Source organism: Ursus maritimus, unplaced genomic scaffold (genome assembly GCF_017311325.1).
Source record: "Ursus maritimus isolate PB19 unplaced genomic scaffold, ASM1731132v1 scaffold_5, whole genome shotgun sequence".
Taxonomy (NCBI): Eukaryota; Metazoa; Chordata; class Mammalia; order Carnivora; family Ursidae; genus Ursus; species Ursus maritimus.
The window spans coordinates 18,956,698-18,981,525 of NW_024426663.1; the positions used below are offsets into that span (position 1 = coordinate 18,956,698).

The 24,828-nt window shown below is 36.0% G+C and overlaps 1 protein-coding gene across 1 annotated transcript in view; it reads right to left on the minus strand.

The window, feature by feature from the left end:
- Positions 1 to 24,828, minus strand: part of ADGRV1 (adhesion G protein-coupled receptor V1) — a 471,428-nt gene that overhangs the window by 383,613 nt on the left and 62,987 nt on the right. Inside the window, exons 27-37 of the mRNA XM_008700836.2 lie at positions 22,947 to 23,556; positions 19,294 to 19,509; positions 17,636 to 17,851; positions 16,684 to 16,928; positions 15,306 to 15,487; positions 13,666 to 14,477; positions 10,985 to 11,194; positions 5,032 to 5,162; positions 3,900 to 3,999; positions 3,069 to 3,248; positions 2,144 to 2,307 (exon numbers count right to left, since the gene is read on the minus strand). Coding sequence (XP_008699058.2) covers positions 2,144 to 2,307; positions 3,069 to 3,248; positions 3,900 to 3,999; positions 5,032 to 5,162; positions 10,985 to 11,194; positions 13,666 to 14,477; positions 15,306 to 15,487; positions 16,684 to 16,928; positions 17,636 to 17,851; positions 19,294 to 19,509; positions 22,947 to 23,556 — 3,066 coding nt within the window. The remainder of the gene's footprint in view (positions 1 to 2,143; positions 2,308 to 3,068; positions 3,249 to 3,899; positions 4,000 to 5,031; positions 5,163 to 10,984; positions 11,195 to 13,665; positions 14,478 to 15,305; positions 15,488 to 16,683; positions 16,929 to 17,635; positions 17,852 to 19,293; positions 19,510 to 22,946; positions 23,557 to 24,828) is intronic.

Here is a 24,828-nt window from a genome sequence, read left to right on the forward strand (position 1 = left end):
GGAACAGAATACCATGAAAAAAATACAGGCTTCTCAGTCAAGGAGACCTAACACCAAATTCTGTAATTTTAAGTGAGTTACTTCAGCTTAAAGGCCTCACTTCCACCATCTTTCTAATGGGGAAAATAAGAGCTACTTTGGGAATTATAATAATGATTAAAAATAATAAGTATGCAGTGTCTGGCCTAGAAAGAGTCCTTAAAAAGTGATGGCTAGCGGCTTCTGGGTGGCTCAGTTGGCTGAGTGTCTGCCTTCAGCTCAGTCATGATCCCAGGGTCCTGGCGATGGAGCCCTGTGGTGGGCTCCCCGCTCAGCAGGGGAATCTGCTTATCCCTCTTTCTCTGTCCTTCCCCCTGATTGTGGATTCACTCACTCTCTCCCTCACATTCTCGCTCTCAAATAAATAAAATCTTAAAAAAAAAAAAAGTGACAGCTATTTGTGATGGTTAATTTTAATACACTATTACAATTAATCACTAGTGCCCATAACAGCACTGAAAACAAGACAGGTGTTCAAACTTTTAAGGACTACCAAACCCATGTCAATCGTGACTAGACAGCCAATAATATTTACATAAAAACCCAAAGTGTGTGTGTGTGTGTGTGTGTGTGTGTGTGTGTGTATAAAGTCACTACATACATTTTATTTTATTTTTTTTTTAAAGATTTTATTTATTTATTTAACAGAGATAGAGACAGCCAGTGAGAGAGGGAACACAAGCAGGGGGAGTGGGAGAGGAAGAAGCAGGCTCATAGCGGAGGAGCCTGATGTGGGGCTCGATCCCGTAACGCCGGGATCACGCCCTGAGCCGAAGGCAGACGCTTAACTGCTGTGCCACCCAGGCGCCCCACATTTTATTTTATTAATTTTATTTAGTGGAGATGTATTTCCATGAGAAAAAATAGGAAACAATCTCTAAACTATCTTCTATAATATATACACCAAAGGGAGTTACAGAATCAAGGATGTAAAAGGGACAGTCCCCACCCACCCCTGCTGTTCCTCATTCTCATGCAACAACCCCCCTGTCACTGACCACCCCCCCCCAACCCAGGCCTGGTTGATTTCTATATATACAGGCCTGCAATTTCTTGATTTCATGCTACTCAAGGAACAGAAAGGGCTACAAAGACCTAAAGAGAAAAAAAGGGAAAGTGGAAACTCTGTGTTCATAAAACTAGACTCTGCAAAGAAAAGAACGGTTGGCTACATATTTTCTGTTTTAAAAACTACCACATCTAAGGAATAATCCATTTACTTATATTCAGTTATATTAATAGATTATATATTTGAAATACATATTTGGTTTACAGTTTTATCAAATTGCGTCTTCTACGTCATATGCTGAATATTACCTTTTATCTTATCGCTCTAGAGTTCTCATCCTATCGTATCAGGTCACCGTGCAATGGTAATCAACAAAATAAGAGTTACTAACTTCAGATAGTGGATGGCTTGCACTACTTATAATTTTGTTAAAGTAAAAAGCCTCTGAGAAAATAAAACCTTTTAAAAAATAGAACCCCCCAAATACATAGTAATTGAAAAATTTTCTAAAGCAATACTTATTCTCTTCCCTCCCACCCACCACACACACCATCTCCTACCCTCTCCATACATACTATTTTCATAAACCTCTTGGAAACATATTCAGGCAGTTGAAACACTGAGTCCTGAAATAGCATGAGGTTTCACAATATGAAAAATCATTTACAATCCAATGTCAGCCACAGTGATAACTTTAAGTTTGACCGTAATCACATTTTATGCTAACAGCCTCTGGTGAGTTTCTCACTATCTCTAATTTAACCAGTCCTAACAACTAAAATGCTGACCTACATGGATTTGCTGGTCCAATGAATTCTTCGGAATAATGAAAATGCTCCCCTGGAATCTCTTAGGCCAATGTCTATCTTAAAGGGGACGGCCCTAAGGAAATTCTCTTTATCACGAGATGTTTCTATAATAAAATACACAACAGCAGACCAGCCTATTCAGACAAGAACAGAAGCCCCTGTGTGGTTTCAAAACTTCACAAAAAGAAATAAGCTGATTTAAAGGTACCAGAATATTCCATCAATTTCTACTTTCTTTGTGGTTATTCAGATTTAATATAATAACAGCAAAAATAAAGAGCTTTACCTCAAGTATAGTAATGTTGATGGTTGCTGCTGTTTCCCCTTCTTCTAAAATCAGAAAGCCAACTACCGAGACAAAGTCAACATCTGGCTCAGCTAGGTTTCCTTCTGTTTGGTTCTTTAGACTCAACATTCCAGGAACTGTGCTATATGTGACATTAATGGTTCCTAATTAAATTGGACAATAAAAGATTTTATTATTAAACTTTTAAAATAATAATATAGTGTTAGCCTTGTTACTTTCCTAACACCTGCAGTAGCTTATACTGTTGGCCCCAATTCCTTACTTCTTCCTATATCCTTGGCCTTTACCATGTAATGACTCAGTGATGTCCCACTGTGGACAAGGTATATTGCACTGCCTCTAGACTTGGAGTGTGGCTGTGACTTGTTTTGGCTGTTAGTACAAAGTAAAAGTGATTATGCATTAGTTCTGAGCCTAGACCGCAAGAGGCCTGGCATGTGTTTGCTTGTTTTCTTTGACCTCCAATGATCCCAGGAGAAAAATGAGAGACATCTGGAGTTGGGCCACCCTTGGCCAAACCCAACATATGGTAGTGGACCCAGAACCAGCCTATTATTATACACCACTGAGATTTTTATGATTGTTACACAGCATTTCTGTGGTGATAGAAAATTACTTTAATCTTTCAAAAATGAAGAATTTAGGGCTGGCTCTGTCAGAAGAGCATGTGACTTTTGATCTCGGGGTTTTGGGTTTGAGCACCACACTGGGTGTAGAGATTACTAAAAGAAATAAATAAATAAACTTCAAAAATAAAGAAGTTATAAAGTCCTGTTCTGAATTAACAAATCCTAAACTTTTTTCCCTGTCTCTGATTTATGTTAGCAATGGCTTTCATCCACACAAGTAGAATATTAAAAAAGAACCTGCCTAGAAACCCCATTCACTCTAGAGTAACACAAACCTAGAGATCCGAATTCTCTGTTGATGAAAAGCTGAATCGTTATGTTAGCCTCTTGCAGCAAAACAAATCTTGATGAAAGAGCAAAATTTAAAACTCCATGTGGTTCATCACTCGCTTCTACAGTAAGGACAGCTGCATATCCTTGAGCATCAAGCAGAGCAATTCCTGCTGGTGGAACTCCTAAAAACATCAGGAATCACAAGAAACCTAATAGTGATTTGGCATTAACTTCTAATTACTTAAAATATAGCCCCACTCTCTGAAACATACTGAAGTACCCATAAAGTGTTCTATTTCATTCACTCCTTTAAAAGAAATCTTCTGGTGGACAAACAGAATCTACATTCCAGTTTTCTTTTTCTAGAAAATAAATCATAAAATTTTTTTCACTTGACATATTATCTTTATTATTTGCTATAATGGTCTTCTGAATTACAGACATTGAGTAGACACGGAAGAAAGTACCCAGATAATTTGCTCAAAGTGATTACATTTGAATTATCTATATAAATGGTCCAAATCCAAATTGGTCTGCTAATATAAATTAATTACAGAAAAATTCTTCCTTTGGAAATGTATTTTATTCCATAAGAAAATATTCAGCAAAATTTTTAGAGGTTTTTCCTGAGTCCACAAAGAGAAGTGTTCCCATTCGGGGCTGATTTTTTTTTAGATCTAACATTTTTATGGGACAGACGATATTTAAAGTTATACTTAAAAAAAAATAAAGTAGTACTTTTTAATTAGTACACATCTAGTTGTTAAATATAGAGATGGCAAGTACTATTTTTTTCTAAAAAGAAAAAAAATTTAAATTGAATTTTGAATTACCTTGTGTCCTGACATCATACAGAATGACTTGGTATACTTCTTTTTCCTCAGGAATGTTGTCATCCAACAAATGCACAAGTACTGTTTTATTCAATATCCCCTAAGAGAAACAGAAAGAAATTCATCCCTCTATTGTCACTGAACACAAATACCTCCTGCTTTTATTGGACTTATAAATTGTGCATCCAGATACATTTTCATTTAAACAAGCATCCTATGGCTTAAAAAATAAAAGAAATAAAAACCACTGACTCATGGGAAACTAGGCATAAAGCAGATAGGGGCTAACTGTGGAGGATCTTGAATGCTGAGCTAGTGAATGTAGATCTTATCCAACATGCAATGTAGCACTATTGAAAATTTAAGACAAAGCAATACGTTGGGGGATTTCTACAGCAGTGGTGAACAGGGAAAATGGGAGCATGAAAAAGAAGGCCGTGTTGCAGGAAAAGCAAGTATAGGAATCCAGTGCAGTTACTCAAGGCAGAACGTTATGGAGCTTGGCTTAATATTAAGGGAGTGGAAATGAGGAGGAAAAAGAATATAGAACGCATTATCAAACAAGAATTCATACTGAGTGAGTATGGAAAGGAGATGAAGATGATTAAACGGTGCTGATCTCCTACCCAAAAAAAGCTTTTATAAAGTTATTTCCCACCAATTGCCTTCTTTCAAACTATCAGAAAGTTTCTAAATGAAACCTCAAAAATATGGTGTGAACAGGACATAAAAAGATATTTGTTTTTAGAGCTGTATTTGCTATCCTCTTGCACGTAAAGTTTTGAGACAGTGAGGAGTAAGACAGAAGGACAAGCACTACCCATCATGTTTGGAACGACACAGTGGACACCAGAAGTGGGAGGCCAGGAGAGCAGGAAGAGAGCTTGGCTCAAATACAAAGTTGACTTTTCCTGTTTCCTTCGAGGAGCTCTGCCATGTATATAGGAAAAAACAAACTCACTTTTTAAGTCTTAGAACTTCTTTGGGTAATGTTCTTCCTCTAGGTTTCTAAGCAAACTCTCCCATTAATCTCTGTTAAACTTTGTTTTACATCATCAGAGTTTTCTCATTTTCTTCAAAATACACTGTCTTCTCTACATATTTGTGTTAAATCTTTTCTTTGTGGTATTACCTCAGGGAAAAACAGTTGTCCAGTAGAGTTAGCAAAATTGAGTTCTAGATTTTGCCCAATAATTTTCCAGTTAACAGAAACATTTCCTCGACCAGGGGGTGTTCTTACCACATGGAATTGCAAAATTTCTCCTGCAAATGAAATGTACAGATTGATAAATGTTTAATGGAAAATAAACAACATTGGAACTCAACAAAACTCAAATCCCAAACATGCAAATATTATAGCACCTTTTCCAAGAACATTACAAGGCTGTTCTGTTTTGGACTTTTCAGAAGCTTTATACATGCTTATTGTTTATTAACACAGGGATCCCACTTTTAAATACTTTCATTTAGAACTTCAGGAAGTTCAATATGTAAAAGTTACCAAAAGCACATGCTAAAATGGGAAGCACAAACTGTTATACACTCCAAAACATGCACCAGAACATAAATGTTCTGTAAATTAAAGAAAATAATAAAGGCCTTATGGTCAAAACTAGTAATAACACAAGTAAATTCTTCTTTCACTTCTCAAAAGGACACAAATTCCTTACACTGATATGCAATGTGATTTTACACAATGCATGCATAAAAAAATGCTTGCAAATACCTGAAAATCACATTTCTTTAAATTGTAACTTACATATACCATCAATGATTTTGTTTTATAAAAAGAAATACAAAGGAAAGGTGTCAAATTTGTACATGAGCCTCTGTAACTTCACCAAAGTTACAGTTTTCCTTCCTGGATAATTGAGGTATTTTAGACACTTTGTACTTTTCATTCCTGGTTTTTATCCTCACATAATACTTTTAAATTTGAAGAAAATCGTGACAATCGTTTCTTTTAAACCGCTGAAAGCGGAAAGTAAGTTCTTAGGGAGTATTGTTGATGACCACATGGCTTGCTGAAAATACACTCAATTCAAAAGTCTTACGCGTTGCCAAATAGTGCCGACACACTAAAATTTTCATACTAAATTTTAGCACAAATAACTTTAGTGCAATGAATTATTTTGGGAGAGTGGAAAACATAAGAAGGCAAAGCATCAGAAAGAGGTTTAAATAACATTTTCTCAGACACTTCAATGTATACATTTTTAAGTGTTTCAATACAAAAAAAATTTAATCACCATTACATTAGTAGACTATGTTTTAGGTTTTGTTTTGTTTTGTTTTTTTAACCATATAGGGACTGATAGTTAGGAATCAGATTGTCTCAGGGTTACTGAAGGCCTGTACAATCAGCCATAATTGCCAGTATATCATTCAAAATTTGTGTTACTTGTGTAATTCATATGAACAAAACAGGCACGACTATGAGAAATCCTAGAGTTCCTCTATTGTACACCTTGCAGAATTTCTCATAGGGTAGTTTTGTATTAAACGAAGAGTTTATTACTGAGAGACACAAAGAGAGCCTTGGAGTAATTAAGCACTTTCACCTACAATGTGGTCAGGTGACACAAATAAAAAGGTTTAAAGAGTCATGGTTTTTCAAATTTTTTAAGTCACAAAAGTTAGTAAAACTTCAAGAAGAAAATTATAGAAGTTTGATCAAGTGCTAAAAATGCATTATGAACGCAAGTGGCAAGAAAACAAAACAAAGGTCGACAAAGATCCATGTTGAAGGGGAACCTATAATCATAATAATAAAAAATGTTTGCAAGATTGTACATGGAGATTTGGGAATAATATACCATTAAAAGGTGAAAATAAAAATGAAATGCTAAGGAGAGAAACAAAGTAAAATCCTCCTACAAACTTACTACATGTAAAACCCTCAAAGTCTAATACCACTCAGTCCATATCACCTTTAAAAATTAAACAAGTTACCATGCAAGTAACCTGCAAGAAAATATAGCAAGAAACACAATTTGAAGCAGGACACACACACACACACACACACACACACACGCACACATAAATAAAAGGTAAAGAAAGTATTTCGCATGAGAAGTGTGAAAATTTTTCCCAACAAATAATCAAAATGGAGGTAGTGATTTTCCTCATTAAAGCAGACTCCCAGGAACCAAGTCCATTTAAAATGTCTCCTGGGAAAAATTACCAGAAAGTTATCCTCTACCTGGATGAGGGGTCAAAGAACAGTTGTAGAAAAACAAGACTGAGAAACAAGTGCTTTGTTTTTTAAATACAAAGGAAAGGAAAAAGGAATGTCCTAGAGAGGGTAGGTTGTAATTTTCATGTTAACATTTTTCTAGGAGCTATACTGTCTTCTAGCGTTTGACCAGGATGAAGGCCTAAATAGGGCCCTTATCCACGGAAGAGTCTGACAACATACCCGGAAGCTCATCTTGATATAAAATCCAGAGTCCACCAAAAGCTGGACTTTTAACTCTAAAATGGACGATCTATCATATAGCGTCTAGGCTTAGCCTAATGCAGATTAAGAAATATAAACATAAAATGTATTTTAATAACCCTATTTTGTCTACTTGTTCCCAAAACAAACCAAGAGTTTTTCTAAAAGATAAACATCAACTACACTGTGTGTAATAATGGAAAATTAACACACAGGAAATATACTTTAATAGATGCATGTATACACACTATACATGGGCCATCCAAATTAACTGCCCTCTACAATAGCCAGAAAATGATTTAAACTAATTATAGGGATATGAACACTGTGCAACACAAACTATCAGTATAAACAATCAAGAAACAAGTTGAGTGTTTCTAATACAGCAGCTCTGTATTTTTAAAAAGAATTGCATTTCTTGTTCAAGTCTTTGCCTTTTTAAAAAAGATTCAAACTGTCTCTTAAAAAGGCAAATTTTTAAATCCAATGAATATGACATGATGATTATGATGCTGCTGAGTTGGATGACTGAGTGAAGTATCTAACATGGATTTATAAAGGGCACATGTATGCATAGTCTTCAACCACAGTAAAAATCTATTGTCCCATATTTTTAAATTTGCCCATTCCATTTGAAAGAAAGTAATATTCACCACTGGGCATCTGTCCAATTGTTTTAGCACAAAAAAAGAGAAATAGATTCTACAGGATTCAATACATTGTTAAACACTAAGGCAATTCCTCCCCACGTACTGGAAATGTATTCTAGAGCCAGGAGTTCAGCATGGTCCACATTTTACATCTAACCACATAAATGAAACTCCAACACTAGGCCAAAAGCAGTGTTAACATTGTTTAAGACCACACGGCATGATTTTTTTTTTTTTTTTACCCTGTTTGTTTAGCACTTCTCTTGAAGAATCACCATGAAGTTTTCATTAATTCAATTTGACAAACATATATGCTTGGTACATTTCTCTGTGCAAGCTTGGGGTAACATAAAAAATACACGCAAAAATCTGAATCGTTCAGGTTCAATATAATGTTTTTGAAAAAAGAAAATGAATTAAGACTTGAGGAAAAAAACTTGGGAATAAAGGTATAGGAAAGTAAGAAAAGGAATAAAAATTCACTCCAATTTTTATTTAGAAAATATGAAAAATCTAGGGAGCACACATGCAAGCAATAAAAGCAATTCAGTGTTTTATTTCCGGTACCAAACCTATGCTCCTAGAGTAATGTGATAATGCACATTTTTTTTTTTAAAAGATGCTCTCTTCTTTTTTTCTTTTTTTAAGATTTTATTTATTTATTTGACAGAGAGAGACAGCCAGCGAGAGAGGGAACACAAGCAGAGGGAGTGGGAGAGGAAGAAGCAGGCTCTTAGCAGAGGAGCCTGATGTGGGGCTCGATCCCATAATGCTGGGATCACGCCCTGAGCCGAAGGCAGACACTTAACGACTGCGCCACCCAGGTGCCCCGATAATGCACATTTTTAAACCAATAACACATTTAGGCCATTTACTTTAATTACTAATCCTTTTTCCTCTTTGCAAAAAAAAAAAAAAAAAAAAACCCATAGAGACATACAAATCATAAGCCCATAGTCAATGCTTTTGAACTTCAGCAAAATGAAAATGTTATAAAAGTTTCTAGAAAGGCTTATTTGAACTTCTAAGCTTATCACAAATCAGCAGCAAACACTCTGTGGATGGGCGTTGACTTGAAGCCCCTTCGTTGAGGAGCACTGCCCAAAGACCTCTACGTCCTTAGATACTTGCTTCCCATCCCAAGTTTTCCTTTCAAATCCTCTACACTTACCACTGCCTCCTCCAGCCCATTTGGGAATCTAATCTCACAGGATGCCCATGTTAGCATAAGACATAGTGATTACTTTCTTTCTGATAATTAATGAAAACACAGTCTTATCTTGGTCTCTTCCCACCTCTGGCAGAGACTTCTCTCTCTCCAGAAAGGTCTTTTTCCTTTCCTAGCACCTTAGCCTTGTGTTCCACACAGCTCCCTCTCTGACACCTTGTTTTTTTCCTCTATCCACAAAGATACTATTAATTTTCCTGAGTTCAACTATTATCTCTAAAAATCTAATTTCCACCTCTAACATGAGAGAGTCAAGTTTTCTCATCAATTGGCTTCTCTCACACAAATATTGTTACTCAAAGTCATTATTCTTCCAACTCAAATCACTTGAAATATTTGCCGAAAGTTCCTGCGATGTCGAGTTCTGCAGCAGATTTAAGTTCAAGCAAAACATAATTTCTTTCCACAAATTTTGTTATATTATATGGGCTTTGGATTCAGGCAGCACTGGGGTTAAGCACCACTATGAATAACTGTGTGCTACTTAATTTCTCAGAAATTAACTCTCCTTATGAGAATACGAGATGTATACCATTATACCCACTTTATAAGGCTGTTATTCAAATTATCTTAATAATGGATGTGAAATGTCTGGCACACAGAAAACCCTCAATAAATGTATTGTTGTTGTCATTATTATTAACATTAACTTCTACAGTGACTTTTTACTTATATTACAAATAATTTTTTGAGAGTTGCTGATCTGTCTTTGGGTTCGACTTAGAGCAACCTGTTCGTCGTTTTTACTCACTATTGCTGTGACAACATGAGATTCTGAACCACTGATAAAAGGAAAGACTGATGGAAAATAGCTCAGACATTTGCATTGGTAAGTTAAATCAACTCACAAGTTGGAAGTATAGTGAAGTATAAGGTAATACACATTAAAACATATTTAGTTTCAAGCACAGCAACTAAGGAGCTGGACGACCTTGTCAAGACACCTAATCTCGCTGTGTCCCAGTTTTCTCATCTGTGAAAGAGCCAAATACATGATCTGTATCCTTGCTGTTTCTTCTCTTTCTGAGGTACACTTATTTAATATTTTTAAACACAGACTATAGTGAAACACAGGCTACTAAACACCCAGTTTTATCTCAAACAGACTTATTCAAAGAAAAAAAAAAAACTGCTAAAATATTGGAAGCGAAAATTGGCCTGTAGATGCAAAATCCTACATATGATGTAAAATATTAAGATTCAAGAAAACTCTTACTTTTTAAGAAAAAAATAGGCATTTTCTAATTTTTTTCTAGTTTGGCACTTCGTTTGTAAAATATATCAACACAATATAAAATCCAGGGTAAAATACTCTCAAATTACAAACTGTTACTTTTGAACAAGGAGCCAATGTTTGACTGTTTAATATCAACAACTACCACTAAGTACATATACGCTTGCTATGAACTGTGATAAGCACTTTACATTCTTTAACTCATTTAATCCTCACTAAGAAACCTATGAAGTAAGTAATATTTCTTGTCATTTAACAAATGAGAAAGCTAAGCATCCCAAGTTTGACGAACTTCCTAAAACCACACCAGTGGGGGGAAGCAAGCTAGAATCTGCAAGGCTCCTAAGTAGTTAAACAGTTCACAACAGACCCCTTTTCCAGCTAAGTTCCAGGCATACTAACATACACAGCTCACAGCTCTACAAAATAATGAAAGGATTAAAAAAAAAAAAAACTGGAAACTTTAAAAGAATAAGCAGAAAATGACCTCTATAGAAAAGAGAATGAATATGCTGAACAAAAAAAGGAACCCACCTTCGTGACCTATGACAGATCTGGAAGCTGTCTGAAAGCTAACTATTCCCGCCACGTTGTCATTGGCCAAAATGTTCACTCTAACAGTGTCGGAGCTGGGCAAAATTCGACTTCCTCCTTCAGTGTACACCAAACTAACTATGATGCTTTCATCATCCTCTGGCTCGGAATCATCCACAATGGCTAAGATGGCTGTCTTCTTTGTTTCACCTACAAAAAAATTAATGGAATAAAAACCAAAGTAACAAAATCACCAACACAGAGAATCTACAAAGGCCCAAAATTACTTCCACTTTAAAAAGTTAAGTAAAAATATGTAAATATTAGTGTATGAGCAATATTAGTGTAACTACAAGCAATGCTCTATGTTAATCTGTATATCCTTTCACATATAAAACACTAAAATTGTATTTAATATGGACAGATTGTGGAGAAGGACATTTTGAATTATGGAAAAATTTAAGGAGTAGAATTATTTCAAAGAATCATGGTTTTATTCCTGGTCTTTAGCCTAGAACAATGACATGGCTACAGAAAGGACTTCTAAAGTACATTCTGTTGAGAAACACCTCTCTCTCGAGGTGAATGGAGTCTCATTCTCATTCTGGCATTTCTGTGAATAATTTTCTTCAGGTAATCAAGCCAATACCTCTCTGAAAGACCAGGAACACTTAGGGAATGGTGGTCAAAATGGCAAACAGGAAAGGGATGACAAATTCTAAGTGAAAGAACCAGCCTGAATGACATGAGTCTTTGGATAACTAGATAACAGCATCAAATACCAGTTTCCAGAATGTGAGCAAATGAAGGAAGGAGGCAGAAGAGGAATTCAAAGGGATAAGTGACAGTGACAAGGCTCAAGCCGTCTACTTTTCAATTTGGTCTAGGACCCCACTAGTACATAAAGCAGCAATGAACATCCCTAAACCCAACAGGGCATCTGCAGTTCAGCCTATTGTCCTCCACCTAATTCCTTCCCACTTTCTGGAAAGAGGATGAAAGGGTGAGATGAGAAAAGGCAGGAAAAAGGAGGAAGGGGATATGAATGCATGTTCTCTCATGACCCTGCTGCATTTCATCAATTCACAGTATCAAAACTGCCTCAAGAGACTATAGGTTATCTAAGAATCTAGATTAGCTATTAAATATAGTCCATTTTGTGATGCTAAAGTTACAAGTCAAGGTAATACTAGTTCGTATAATGGTATTACTTTACATGAAAACTTCCTTTGTAGTTACTAAAGCTGCTGGAAAAACTAACTTCAAATTTTCATCTCCAGTTATCCTCATTAAATTTTCATTATTTCCTTTGAAATAAGGAGAAGTGTTACCAAATACTAACCCGTACCCCCCACTCCACCAAACATATCATATTCCATCATTACCGAAATCCTTTACTAGGAAATAACTTTTATAGAAATGTGATATACTATTTTTAAAATTTACTCTAAAACATAATGCTTATTAGATATTTCAAAAAGTATACTACATATGAATCATGATCATGACCCCCAATTACTATTTCCAAAAACAGTATATGCAAAAAAGTTGAACAAAAAAAAGATGCAACAGGGGCGCCTGGGTGGCACAGCGGTTGAGCGTCTGCCTTCGGCTCGGGGCGTGATCCCGGCGTTGTGGGATCGAGCCCCATATCAGGCTCCTCCGCTATGAGCCTGCTTCTTCCTCTCCCACTCCCCCTGCTTGTGTTCCCTCTCTCGCTGGCTGTCTCTCTCTCTGTCAAATAAATAAATAAAACCTTAAAAAAAAAAAATGCAACTAATTGCTCTAAGACATGGAATTGTGAATAACACTTATTTCCTTCATTTTTTTGGATATCGTGAGGTTCCTATAAGTATACATTTTTTTAATCAGAAAAATACTATGCTAAAAACTATATGGAATCCATAACTGCCCAAATCAGGATTTAAACAATGATCTTAATAAAGACACCTTCCCCCTGCCCAAAGCAATTATTTTAAACAAATGAAATTTCCAAACTTCCAAACATTAGATGATTCAACTAGTCCTGAAAAAGAATCAGTGATTCTGACTCTAATTCTAATCTGTGAGCCAAGTTATCTATAACTATATTATTCAGGAAAATTTATAGTAGCTATCCCATTCAAGCCTAAGAACATTATTATAAATTGATCTATCCCTAGGCTTAATTTAGTATGAATGAAATCATCAAAGTTCATACTGTTTATACTTAGAAATTATTTTCCTTGAGGATTCTCGTGGGTAAGAAATATCAGTAGCTAGGAAAATGAATGTTAACTGGGAAGCTTTTTTACATGTACTAGACAAATCAGGATAAATCTTGAATGAAAATAATTTCTAAGTATAAATAGTATGAACTTTGGTAATTTCCCTTACAAAATCAGAATTTGCCTTAGAGTTGCCTCTGTTTCCTTATAGGCACTGCCAGCACTATAAAGGAATAAAATCCACACACTCCCTGAAAACATTCTCTTTTTAATAAACTAAAAAAGATACACATTAGCCTACGTATCTCATGCATCAACCATTAACAAGCTAACTAACTTCTTTTTTAAACCAAACTGCACTTGTATACATTAGCAAGAATCTACACAGTAAGAACTCTTATGAACATTATCTTAAAAATTAACTACGATGACTTTGCCCGGGGAAACTAAAATCCATTTAGAACCATCACTTACCTTCAGCAAAAGTCAGAATATCTCCAGCGCCTATAAAATCTAAACCTTCAGTAGCAGTTCCACCAACAACACGCCATTCAACTGTCACCTGACCTAAGCTGCCCCCCGTCCTGTAGATCACCAGCTCCACTGTGGTTTGGGGCTGCTCCTGAACTTCGACATATAAGCCATCTTCTGAGGTATTGGGACTAATACTGTAGACCACAAACACTCCAAAGGCATCACCATTTAATGCAATGACAACTGTAGAAGTATTTGGCTGTCCTATGGTTGGTTGGTTTTTAAAACTGGCTGTGATGTTCATGAGGTGAACTTCAAGTAGAGAAATGAGAAAACTCTCATCCATCTCTGGGAAATCATCAGGAAGAATAGAAACTGTGAGATTTGCAAATTCATCACCCTCCAGCATTATGGCCCATTGCCTTGTCACAGGCTCATAGTCACTGCCAGCCACAGCCTGACCGCTAAACAGAGATGCTACCCTGGTCATGTTTTTCCTGTAGGTCCAGAAGTCCAAGTTGTTAACCACTGGACTGATCCATGATGTCATCCAAAAACACTGAGGGCCCTCAGTAGCACTGAGAAAAGAGAACGCTGAGCACGCGTGTTCTTTGAGACACAAAGTGGCACAGGTATACTGGGGTTCCTCCATGGCAGAGACATTCACCCAAGTTCTCCACGGTGGGTCAGGCACCCCTTGAATTGGCGATTCATAGTAGGACAGTAAATCTTGACCTTCCTCGACTGCAAGAGCCACTACATCAATATCAGAAGTACTGTAGAACAACAACAGCTGACCAAAGTGCCCTCCGCTAAAATGTGGAGTGACAATTAAAAGACAGGTTAAGCACTCAAAGCAATCTGTGGATTACATAGAAAAGGAAAATACTGACTGCAGTTTTCACTTTTTTTTAAAGTACAGAAAGGAACGGTACAAACACAGCTATGTTTCTTAATTATCTTTGTCTTTCAACATTTTATTTTCTCATGCAAGGAATCTTGCTAGTTTCCAATTAAGCAATAGTTATTCTTAACCAAGCTATAAAGATATCCTGCAAGATATGCAAATCATATCCATTTCAAAATTATCAAACAGAATTAGAAAATGAATTTTCATTACCAGATTTCACTGAAACAAGGTAATAATGATAATAGCATGAGTGCATTTTAAGAAAATGTAATTACTTGCCACAAATCCCCAAGACCCCTAATTTTCTATTTCTGAAGGAGTTCGGTGAACTTTACACTGCCTCACACACACACACACACACACACACACACGGAGAAAACAACAACCTGAAAACCACCTACTTCATACAGCATCTGAATATGCTTTAATTTGGAAGCTAGTTGTATTTAAGTTCTAATTCAAACAAATAATAGATTAAAGCAATAACTTTCTATGGATAGAAATCCTGATGATGTATAATTTATTATCTACTTCACTAATAATAGGTATGATAAATATATTGGGCTCTTCATATTCATAGGCATAATTCAATTAGTAAATTACCAGACCTATAAAAGAATTTACATTATATAATAACCACCAAACTTAAATTATTTAATTGCACAAGAGCTCATCTCCCGCCACCCACAATCCCCATCCCCCCGCAGATGCAAGCCATTTTTTCATATACCTTCGCCTAACAGTTATGTTAGCACAGGAACTTCGCTCCAGAGGCTCTTGAACACGATAAACCGACTGAACAAAGGCTACTGTACCATAAGGATTATCATTGGCAGGAATAATAATACTTGCCACTCGATCTAACCCAAGAGTACCTCCACCAGAGGCATCAGTTAGTTGCACTTGGATAACCTAAAAATACAGTGAAAATTTCCTTAACAGAATCCCAGTTCTGAAGTTAAAATAACAATGATGCAGGTGGGTGATAAACATCTAATCCAAGGAACTCCCTCCATTACATTTACAAACCCAACATGTAACAGAATAATACATTAGCAACTTTTCATAGTAAAGCACAATTATACATAACAAACAGGCCATTTAAATTCCTTAATATTCAGGTATGTAATCTTGTGAATCAATTTTAAGATCCTGTTTATAGTTAATATTTCAATAATACATTTGTATGTCCATTCTATATATTTTTTATTTAGGGAAAATATTGTGTATATGTTTCATAAGTAGTTAATCTACTATGCTTTATTTCACACATTATCTTAAACGGAAATTCTCTGACAAAATTTAAAACAGAAGACATCATATCATAATGCCACCTAAATTTAGAAAGAAGGAAGGAGAAATGTTTTATATGTATTAACTAATATATAATATTTTAGACCTGAAAAATACAATTAGCATTCAAATGAAATGTTATGAACTTCCCTTCTATGAAAATTTGATATTATTAAAGAATAAATGCTATTAAAAGTAACTTAATGACACCTAGGCTTTCATAATACTTGAATTTCAAAATATAAAATCATCTTCAGTTAATATATGTTAGTAATGAATCAACTTTCCTATCGAGACTCTATTTTTATTTGCCACCTAGCTTCTTCACCATGAAAAATAAGTATCAGGCAGATATGTCTAGAATGGTATTTGTCATATAGCAAATTTTCAAAACTATTGAAGAACAAATAAGTGAATAAGTAGAAAATCAAAATCTAAATTTAATTAAGATCGATTGGCCCACACTCAAGCTAAGAGGGAGTCTCGATACAAACAAATGAAGAGTTTATATGGAAAAATGTATAAATATACATGTTAAATATATTTAATCATTTAATGAAAATGTGGGAAAATACAATGTAATTGTACAAAGAATTTACACTAGTGAACTGCGATATGTACCAGATCTTTTTCCAGAATATTCTTGTTTCTGTTTATCTGTAAAAATCACTTTTACACTACCATATTTTGAAAATTCTTGCAGAAATAATTAACTTAACATTGTCTATAAATGCCATAACAACAGCCATCTGTTCTAGTCACTATAAGACAAGGTATGATTTACAGTGTCATTCTATACTAGCCATTCCTCTCACCTCTTCAATCTCCGGAACGTCGTCAGCCAGGACCTCTAACAACAAGGTTTGAATGGTTTCCCCAGGGGCAAAGGTCACATTACCTGAGACAACTCGCAGGTCACCAGTAGCAAGCTGTCCATTAATGGTGGCGACCCACTGAACAGTAACATTGCCGAGTGTCCCAGAATTTCGAATTATTGGCAGGTTTACCTTCACTGAGTTAAACTCAGGTTCCTCTACAATAAGTTTAGTAATCTGAAAACCTGAAGGGCAGAACAAAGTTAATTTCAAATACAAAGTGAAACTGAGGCAACAAAGAGCTAACTATTATCATCCGATAGCTGTTTTTTTCCCCCTACGCAGTCTAAATATAAATAGCTAAACCCCCCAAAATCAGAGTAACATGCTGTGATACTAATTGGTCAGGCCTGCCAAAATTTCCATTATTACTCATTATGACAGAAGCACAAATCACAAACTGAGAATCACATAGGGGTCAGGCATGTACCAGTCATGAAGGAAGTAGGTCTAGTGAGTTCTTTGGCTAATTGCATAGTGCAAGCCTGGTCCAAAGAGATGGCTGCTATTTTGCTCCCATGATTGATGCTATGCAGGAAGGGAGGCTCAATGTTGCCAGATTTCCTGCTACTCAAGAAAGAATCCAGATTTTTGTGTAAAATTATGTAAATTAATTTTTGAAAGAATTGTCTAAGGCCCACAAAACACATCTAGAAGCCAGATGTGACTTACAAGCCTAAAAGTTTGTCCCTTCTGTATTTATGCTAAGATGTTGATTTCTTTTTTTAATAACCACTAACTACTGTTAGGGAGGGTGCATAGATATACTATATATTGGTAACAGCAGATTAAAAAGGGAAACATGATCAAATTAATTCTAAGTCCCTAAAAATAAAGAAATGTATGATCTATATCAACAAGTTAAAAGAAAGACACAAACTAGTTTGGTTACCAAATAATCCATAGGGGTCATCAGAGGCCTCAATAATGATGATCGCCTCTGTTAATGCCCCTAGTTTGGCTCCTCCCGTTGTTTCATTCAGCAACTGCACCAGAAAAGATTCTTCTAGTTCAGGGTAGATGTCATTAATGATATATATTGGCACAGCTTTACTGGTTTCCCCTTCTAGTAAGACCACATCCGATGAAGCTATGCTATAATCTTCACCTATAAAGATAAAAAGCAAAATGCTAAGATTTATTCCCAAATATGATAATAAAATGCCCATACACTAGTAAAATACTATGACATATCAAATTCCATAGATATACTTGTAAAGCTTTTTTGAGGATACTGACTACATATATTTTAAACAAAAAGATTTTACCTCTCTTCCCAGAAAAAATAGGTTTGAGATCATAAAAAAATGGAAAAGACCTCCAAAGGGTGTTCAAGTTTATCCTTTCATTTTTAAAAGATGTATACATAATTTCTTCTATTTGTCATATACAGACACAGATAATGATAATGGATACGGACAGAGACAAAAATATATAGTCATCCATTACTAAAAGATAACCCCTTATCTACAAAAGAGAAAGAAAATGTGCACAATCCTTTTAAAACAAAGAACAGAACTAAAATTCTGACCTCACACTAGAAAGATATGTTATACTGTTGTACAGATATAGGCATGTCTTCATCATCAATGTTCTTGCTGGAAACGATGGGCTTTCCTTAAAAACTGGATTAAAAGCTGCTACTGCATACTGCTCAGGTTGTCAGCAGCTTTGTTTCTGGTCAAACAGTGGGAAGGGATAGGAGTCTTCTTATGTAGCCTAAGGGCTAATTTCTGAGAACACTAATTCATCCCCACTGTTGGGCAATGTGTAGGGCCCCCTAGACAGTCAGGCATTCCTCTAGGCTACCCACCCTGCATGCATGCACGCACACACGTACACCCCCCTTAGGGTCTAGGTGAGCCTGACTTATTATCTTTTCAAGCAAATATCATTTATTTCAAAATATCAAGTGTGTTATCCTATCCGTTCACACTCATGTTCCTTCTAGTGCATGGCAGAAAGATTCTAATGGGATAGCTCTCGGGCAGTTCTCCCTCTAGATGCTGAAACTGCACCAATAAAAAAGGCAGTCTCCTAATGTTTGCATTTGGCAGTGAAATCATTTTGCTTACATAGAATACTCAATGCTAGCCATTGCCTCTTCCACATTCTCCATAAATAAATAAACAAGCAAGATAAATGGGCTGAGAGGCAAGACTGTTGCCAAGCACTGCAACCATGCGGCTGCACATTTTATCCTGCATTCCTCAGGATCATTTACACATGAATCCCTTTCACATAACGAAAAAGTACACACAGAGAAAGCCTGGTACTTTCCCTGATTTACTTTTCATTGGTTTGTGCATATTTTGGTCATTTAAACTTTAAAAATTCACATACTGTTTTGCTAACATTTTTCAAAAACTCTGCAAAATCTGTGTCATAAATACACAATAAAAGCTCTACGTTTATGCCTTTTAAAAGTAATGCAAGAGAATTACTGCTTTCTGGTTGGTTTTTCTAACTACATCTGTAAGTGGCTTTTGATCATTAAGAATATAATTTCCCTCCAACACACATCACTGCCCCTTGATTGTCCTTTCTCACCCGCAACTGCAGTTATTGGCACAGCTTTAAACTTCACAGAAACATCTGCAAATGCCCCTCCTGCTCTAGTCACATTGATAATGGGTCCAACATGATTTTCTGCCACTCGAACAACTGGAGCTGAGAGCTGAAGAGTTCCAAATGCATCGTCATTGGCAGTGATGATTAGATGAGCAATAGTTTCTACCTTAGGCCCAAGGCGTGGAGAATTTGGAACTGAAAGACAAGAAAAGCTAATCTATCAAAATTCTATCAACTGGCCAAAAGTCATCAGGAAACCTCAGCAAGATTCCATCAGCCAAATGGGATCCTCATTTGGTGTTTCTCTCTACTATTTCTATCAAAAAACACTACTGAGTACTATGGACCAGCACTAATCTAGACACTGAGGAAACAAAAGCAAATTAAACAGGAAGTCCCTACTGTCTTGTAGCTTTACATTCTAGGGAGATTTTTATTATAGAATCTTTAGCAAAGGAATAGCTTTCCTGCAGGAATATTTTAATAAGTATTAGAAATTTGTCAAAAGGCAAAAAATCATGACATTGTAACTAATCATCACTTTACATAATATTACAACAGATAATGATGACACCTACAGGATTATGCTCTTCTAATTAATTACCAGCATGACAAAAAATTTTTTAAAAACAGCATTTCAGTTACAAAATCGAGTAGGAAAGTCATTAAGCTTTGTGTCCTCAAAGATTGGCTGCAAATCATCATACTGTAATTAAATGACTGCCTGTTTCTCTGTCCTTGCTCACAAACCCACTCCTTTGTCCCATCTTAGCTAACAGTCACTGAACTGCCTAGTCCAGAATGTAAAGTCAGCCTCAGTGCTACCCCAATGCTGATACACTTACCTGACTGAGCCACCCAGGCACCCCATTCCCTAATGCTGATACAATAAAGTGTGCTCCATACTTGCAAGGCTCTCTTCTCACTTTCCACTAATTTTAGAGACAGCAAAGCTTGTATTGAAGGCATTCAGGACTTTCTACAAACTCTCTCTAAATTATTTTCTAGGTTCAATTCTAACCAGCACCCTTGCAAAAACAACATAAAAAGTGACCTTTTAACACAAATGAAGCTTCAACAAACTTTTATTAGCAGTAACCAATTTTGAGTTGATATTTAGACTATCTCTAACAGTTGTTGTATTTGGAAATATGTGATAATAAAATTTAACATGTTCTGACAATTTAATCTAAAAACAATAACACCATTTAATTTCAATGATAAAGACCCACAGACTATGCTAAATTAAATCATAGTAAAAATTTTAAAAAACTATAAATCAATTTAACATAATTAAATTCAACTAGATTAGAAAAGAATTTGCCAGGCATTATTCCAAGCACTTTTCTTGTATCAAGTCATTTAATCCCTATACCATCTCTGTGGGGCAGGTAACATGGTCCACATTTTATCAATGAGTAATCAGAGGCACAAAGATGGTGAGGAAGTCACATACGGTATCATGCCAGTACCTGGTAGACATATCAAGAGGCATCCTGTGAGGGTTTGTCTGATCTCTTGCTCCCTACATACAATTCCTCATCAAACCAGATATAAAATCTTCAATTATCCAAACCGTTCATTCTGTGCTATGCTCTTACCCAGATGCTGATCACCAGTCTTCTCATACTGCTCTCCTCAAAGTTAATGATTATACTCGGAGTATAGTAACGGAGACCTTATCAGGTCCTGCACTGCTTTTGCCTATTAAAATTTAGTCAAGGGCCTGGGTGGCTCAGTTGTTAAGCATCTGCCTTCGGCTCAGGTCATGATCCCAGGACCCTGGGATTGAGCCCTGGGATCAAGTCCTGGGATCAAGTCCCACATCAGGCTCCCTGCTCAGCCGGGGGCCTGTTTCTCCCTCTCCCACTCCACATGCTTGTGTTCCCTCTCTCGCTGTATCTCTTTCTGTCAAATAAATAAATAAAAGTCTTTTTTAAAAAATTTAGTCAATATCACACAGATTTGCATTTAATAGTTCTTAATTATTTCACATTATATCTTATGCCTATTGTGAAATGCCCCAAGAATGCTGCATGGTTCCAGGAACACAACAAGCATAAAATACATGTCAATTTTTTCTCCTGACCCATAGCACGTTGATATTCTGCATATACCAAGTTATTAACAATAATTGTCCGTATTTACTGAATGATTACCATGTGCCAGATATTGCATTAACTTTAAGCCCCATTATATTTCTGTATAATAGGTAAGGAACCTGGGGCCAAAAAAAGATTATGTCCAATACTTTGTTACTATATATTGGAACATAAGTTATCTTACACCAACACTCACACCTCCTCGCCACTGCTGTATGTGACACTCCCTTCTGGTTTTATTTCCATCTCACTCAATAAACCGCGAGTTCCTTGAAAACTAGACTTTATTTTATAATTCTTACTCAATAAGACTAATCACTGGATTTTATTACAATTCATTTGCTATTAAAATTGTTCCTCAATCTTAAGAAAAAAAAAAGATGGGTATTGTGTGAGAATTTTAACCTTGAATGTAATCTGAATTTAATACTAGCAGTTGTCCTTTAAAGTAAATTTCCTTCTATAATCCTGAGCTACAATTACTTAGCTGTGGACAAGAATGTTGCTCACTATATAGTATATCCATCCAAGTATCATGGTAAGGTGAAGAAATTTATTTATGAGAAACTGTAGTCTATACGTCAAAACACAGTCAACATGTAGCTCTTGAAATCTTATTTTTGTAATATGTAATTCCAGTTTCCTTAAGAAGGTTTTATTTGTTTTCTTATAAATATTGCCCTAAAACTGATGTTACATTGGTATCAAATTCATATCACTAATCTTTCTCCATTTATTTGTTCTCTTATTCCAGGAAATCGAGATTCTTCCCTTTATTTAAAAACACCTTTCTAAAGTTCTGTGTCCTCTTAGAGAGATGTGACTAATGGACAAGCTGTAACACAGTAACTGCTTTCAGCTCCGCAAGCTCAAGGCGAGCTCTCTAACAGGAGCCACCAGCTCTCTCTATAAAGCCCCTGAGCCACAACCCCAGGGAGAGTAGCTGCTACTTTTCACAAGAAGTTGCTGCACCAGATTGGCTGCCCAATGTGGGTCACTCCTCATTCTTATCCCCAACCAGTGCCTTCTTCTCAACTCTCAGTGACGCACAAATTTATAGAATTTCTTACTGCTACGCATTTCTGTCCCCCTTCCCTCATGCAGTTGCTGGACCCACATGTTCATCGCCAAAGAGGCTCTATGGGTCAGGGAATCTTCCACAGTGGATCAAGGTGAGAGAGGCTCAGGATCTTCCTACCAGGGCTGTCCATGGAATCCCCAGATTGACTTTAGAATGATTTGGAAGCTACAATATATAATACAATAGTACTAGAGGTCAGTTGTACTGGATTATACAGAAGCTTTTAACAATTTAGTTTGGGAACATAAGAGACTTTTAAAACATAATTTTGTGTTTTCAAGTGTCCCACTTCCATTTGTCTTATAGGTAAACTTTTGTAAGGTGATGCTTTCAAAGTTAGAGTTTACTATTTTTATAGAATTTTCTACTATACCCAATTCTTAATTTATTTTTTTAGGATTCTTACCTCCCATAGTAACTATAACAACAACACACTAATGGTTACTTACTTGGACGATTCTGTACTTTCTCTATTAAAGTAGAGTTGAGTAGCTCAATAAACAGAGACTCCGATCTTTCTGGTTCATCATCATCCAAAACTGAAATAGTTATGGTTGCCTCACTCTGATTGGCTCTGAAAAGAGCAAATCCAGAAGCTGGTATATAGTCTCTTCCTTGAGTTGCTCTGGCTATACTGGGTGGAAAATAAGGCGGTTTTTCCATATCATCCAGGGTTGCATATGTGACTAGGACTTTTCCCATGAGGCCTTTTAACCTTATCACTGACAGGGTGATATTCTGGGTTGCTTCCTCAACTTTGATAGGTCTGTTTTTCTCAGAAAAGATGAAGACCCCACACGGATCATCACTAGCCAAAACTGTTAATGTGGCATTAGTATGAACTCCCAAGGAGCCACTGGAGACACTGAGGATTGACAGAGAGAAGGCCTTATCCAGTTCTGGATCTTCATCTGGAAGTACTTCCACTGTGATGTTGGCACTCTTCTGCCCAATCTCAAATGTGACATTGCCAGAGGTGAAGGCAAGATCGCCATCAGGGTCAGAGCCTATGCTCCAAAGCAAAGTCACTTGAGACAGAGCTCCGTGGCTTCTCATAATCTATAAAATATTTAATAGCAAAATGTATTAAAAGAGGGATTAAAATCATTGATCTAGAGGTTTGTAAATACAGAATGATAGCAGGATATTAAATTTTTATTTTACTTTCTACAAGTTTTTCTCAAGAATATAAGATTCTTGATGGCAGGGGAAAAGTACTGCCTGTGTTTGAAGACCCTACAGTACTTAAAAAGTGATTGTTGCATGAAGCTACACATTGATTGAACATTTTAGCTTCTAACTAAACTACAGCTCTATCTTTTCTCCAATCATATATTAGTAATGAATCAAAGGTAATTAATAATTTCTTTTATTTAAGCACACTCATGAAAATTTTTACTTTTATTACAAAAATGGTAGTAAGGAAGACATCAGTGATATTTTCTGAAAAGCTAGTCATAAAACTCATTTTTGAAAACCAATTATATTTCCTTTTATCTTCAATGTAATATGAAAATTCACCAAAAAACACATTTCTCCCAAAGTTGGATAAAATATACTTAAGAAGTAAGAAGTACTTTTGCCAATAATACATTAAGAAGAATAAATACCTTTAAATATGAATGTTAACTCAAAATTACACTCAAGACAGGAATTTTATAAAACTTGATCTTTTCCCTTAATTCTTTTTTTCTTTTTTTAAATAACTGGTTATCCTTTCTAAAGTTGCTCAAGTCACTCCATAACAATTTATTGAAGATCTGCCATTGAGTGATCTTTCTTCATTATTTATATAAAATCTGAGGAAGCTGAGCAAGCTTCTAGCTCCTCCCAGTTGTTTAACAATAGAATCCAACTTAATTCCCAACTGGAACAAAACAGAGGAGGAAGTACACACACGTACATGCACACACACACACACACACATCATATAGAGTTGTCACTATTATTGCTATTCACAAATGTTTTGGATTTTCTTTCCTTTTGGGAGAGACGTGGGATAGGATTACATTTTTCTACCCATTAACATTATGCATGGCCATGTGACTTGCTTTGACCAAAAACGTCTAAGTGGAAATGTTAAGAATTACTTGGAGAAAGAAACTGTAAGAGCCAGCATGCAGTTCTCCACATCCACACTTTTCCCCTCCGTGACAACAGAAGCACCTGCTGAGATGTGGTCTCTGTGACCCTTGACCCCTCAGTAACTGGTGACTGCCAAGTTAAGCTGGAGATATACCATGAGTGGAAAAACAAATCTTTGTTACATTAAGCCACTGAGCTTTAGGAGACATCTGTTCCCACAGCCTAAGTGAATTAATACAAAATCTA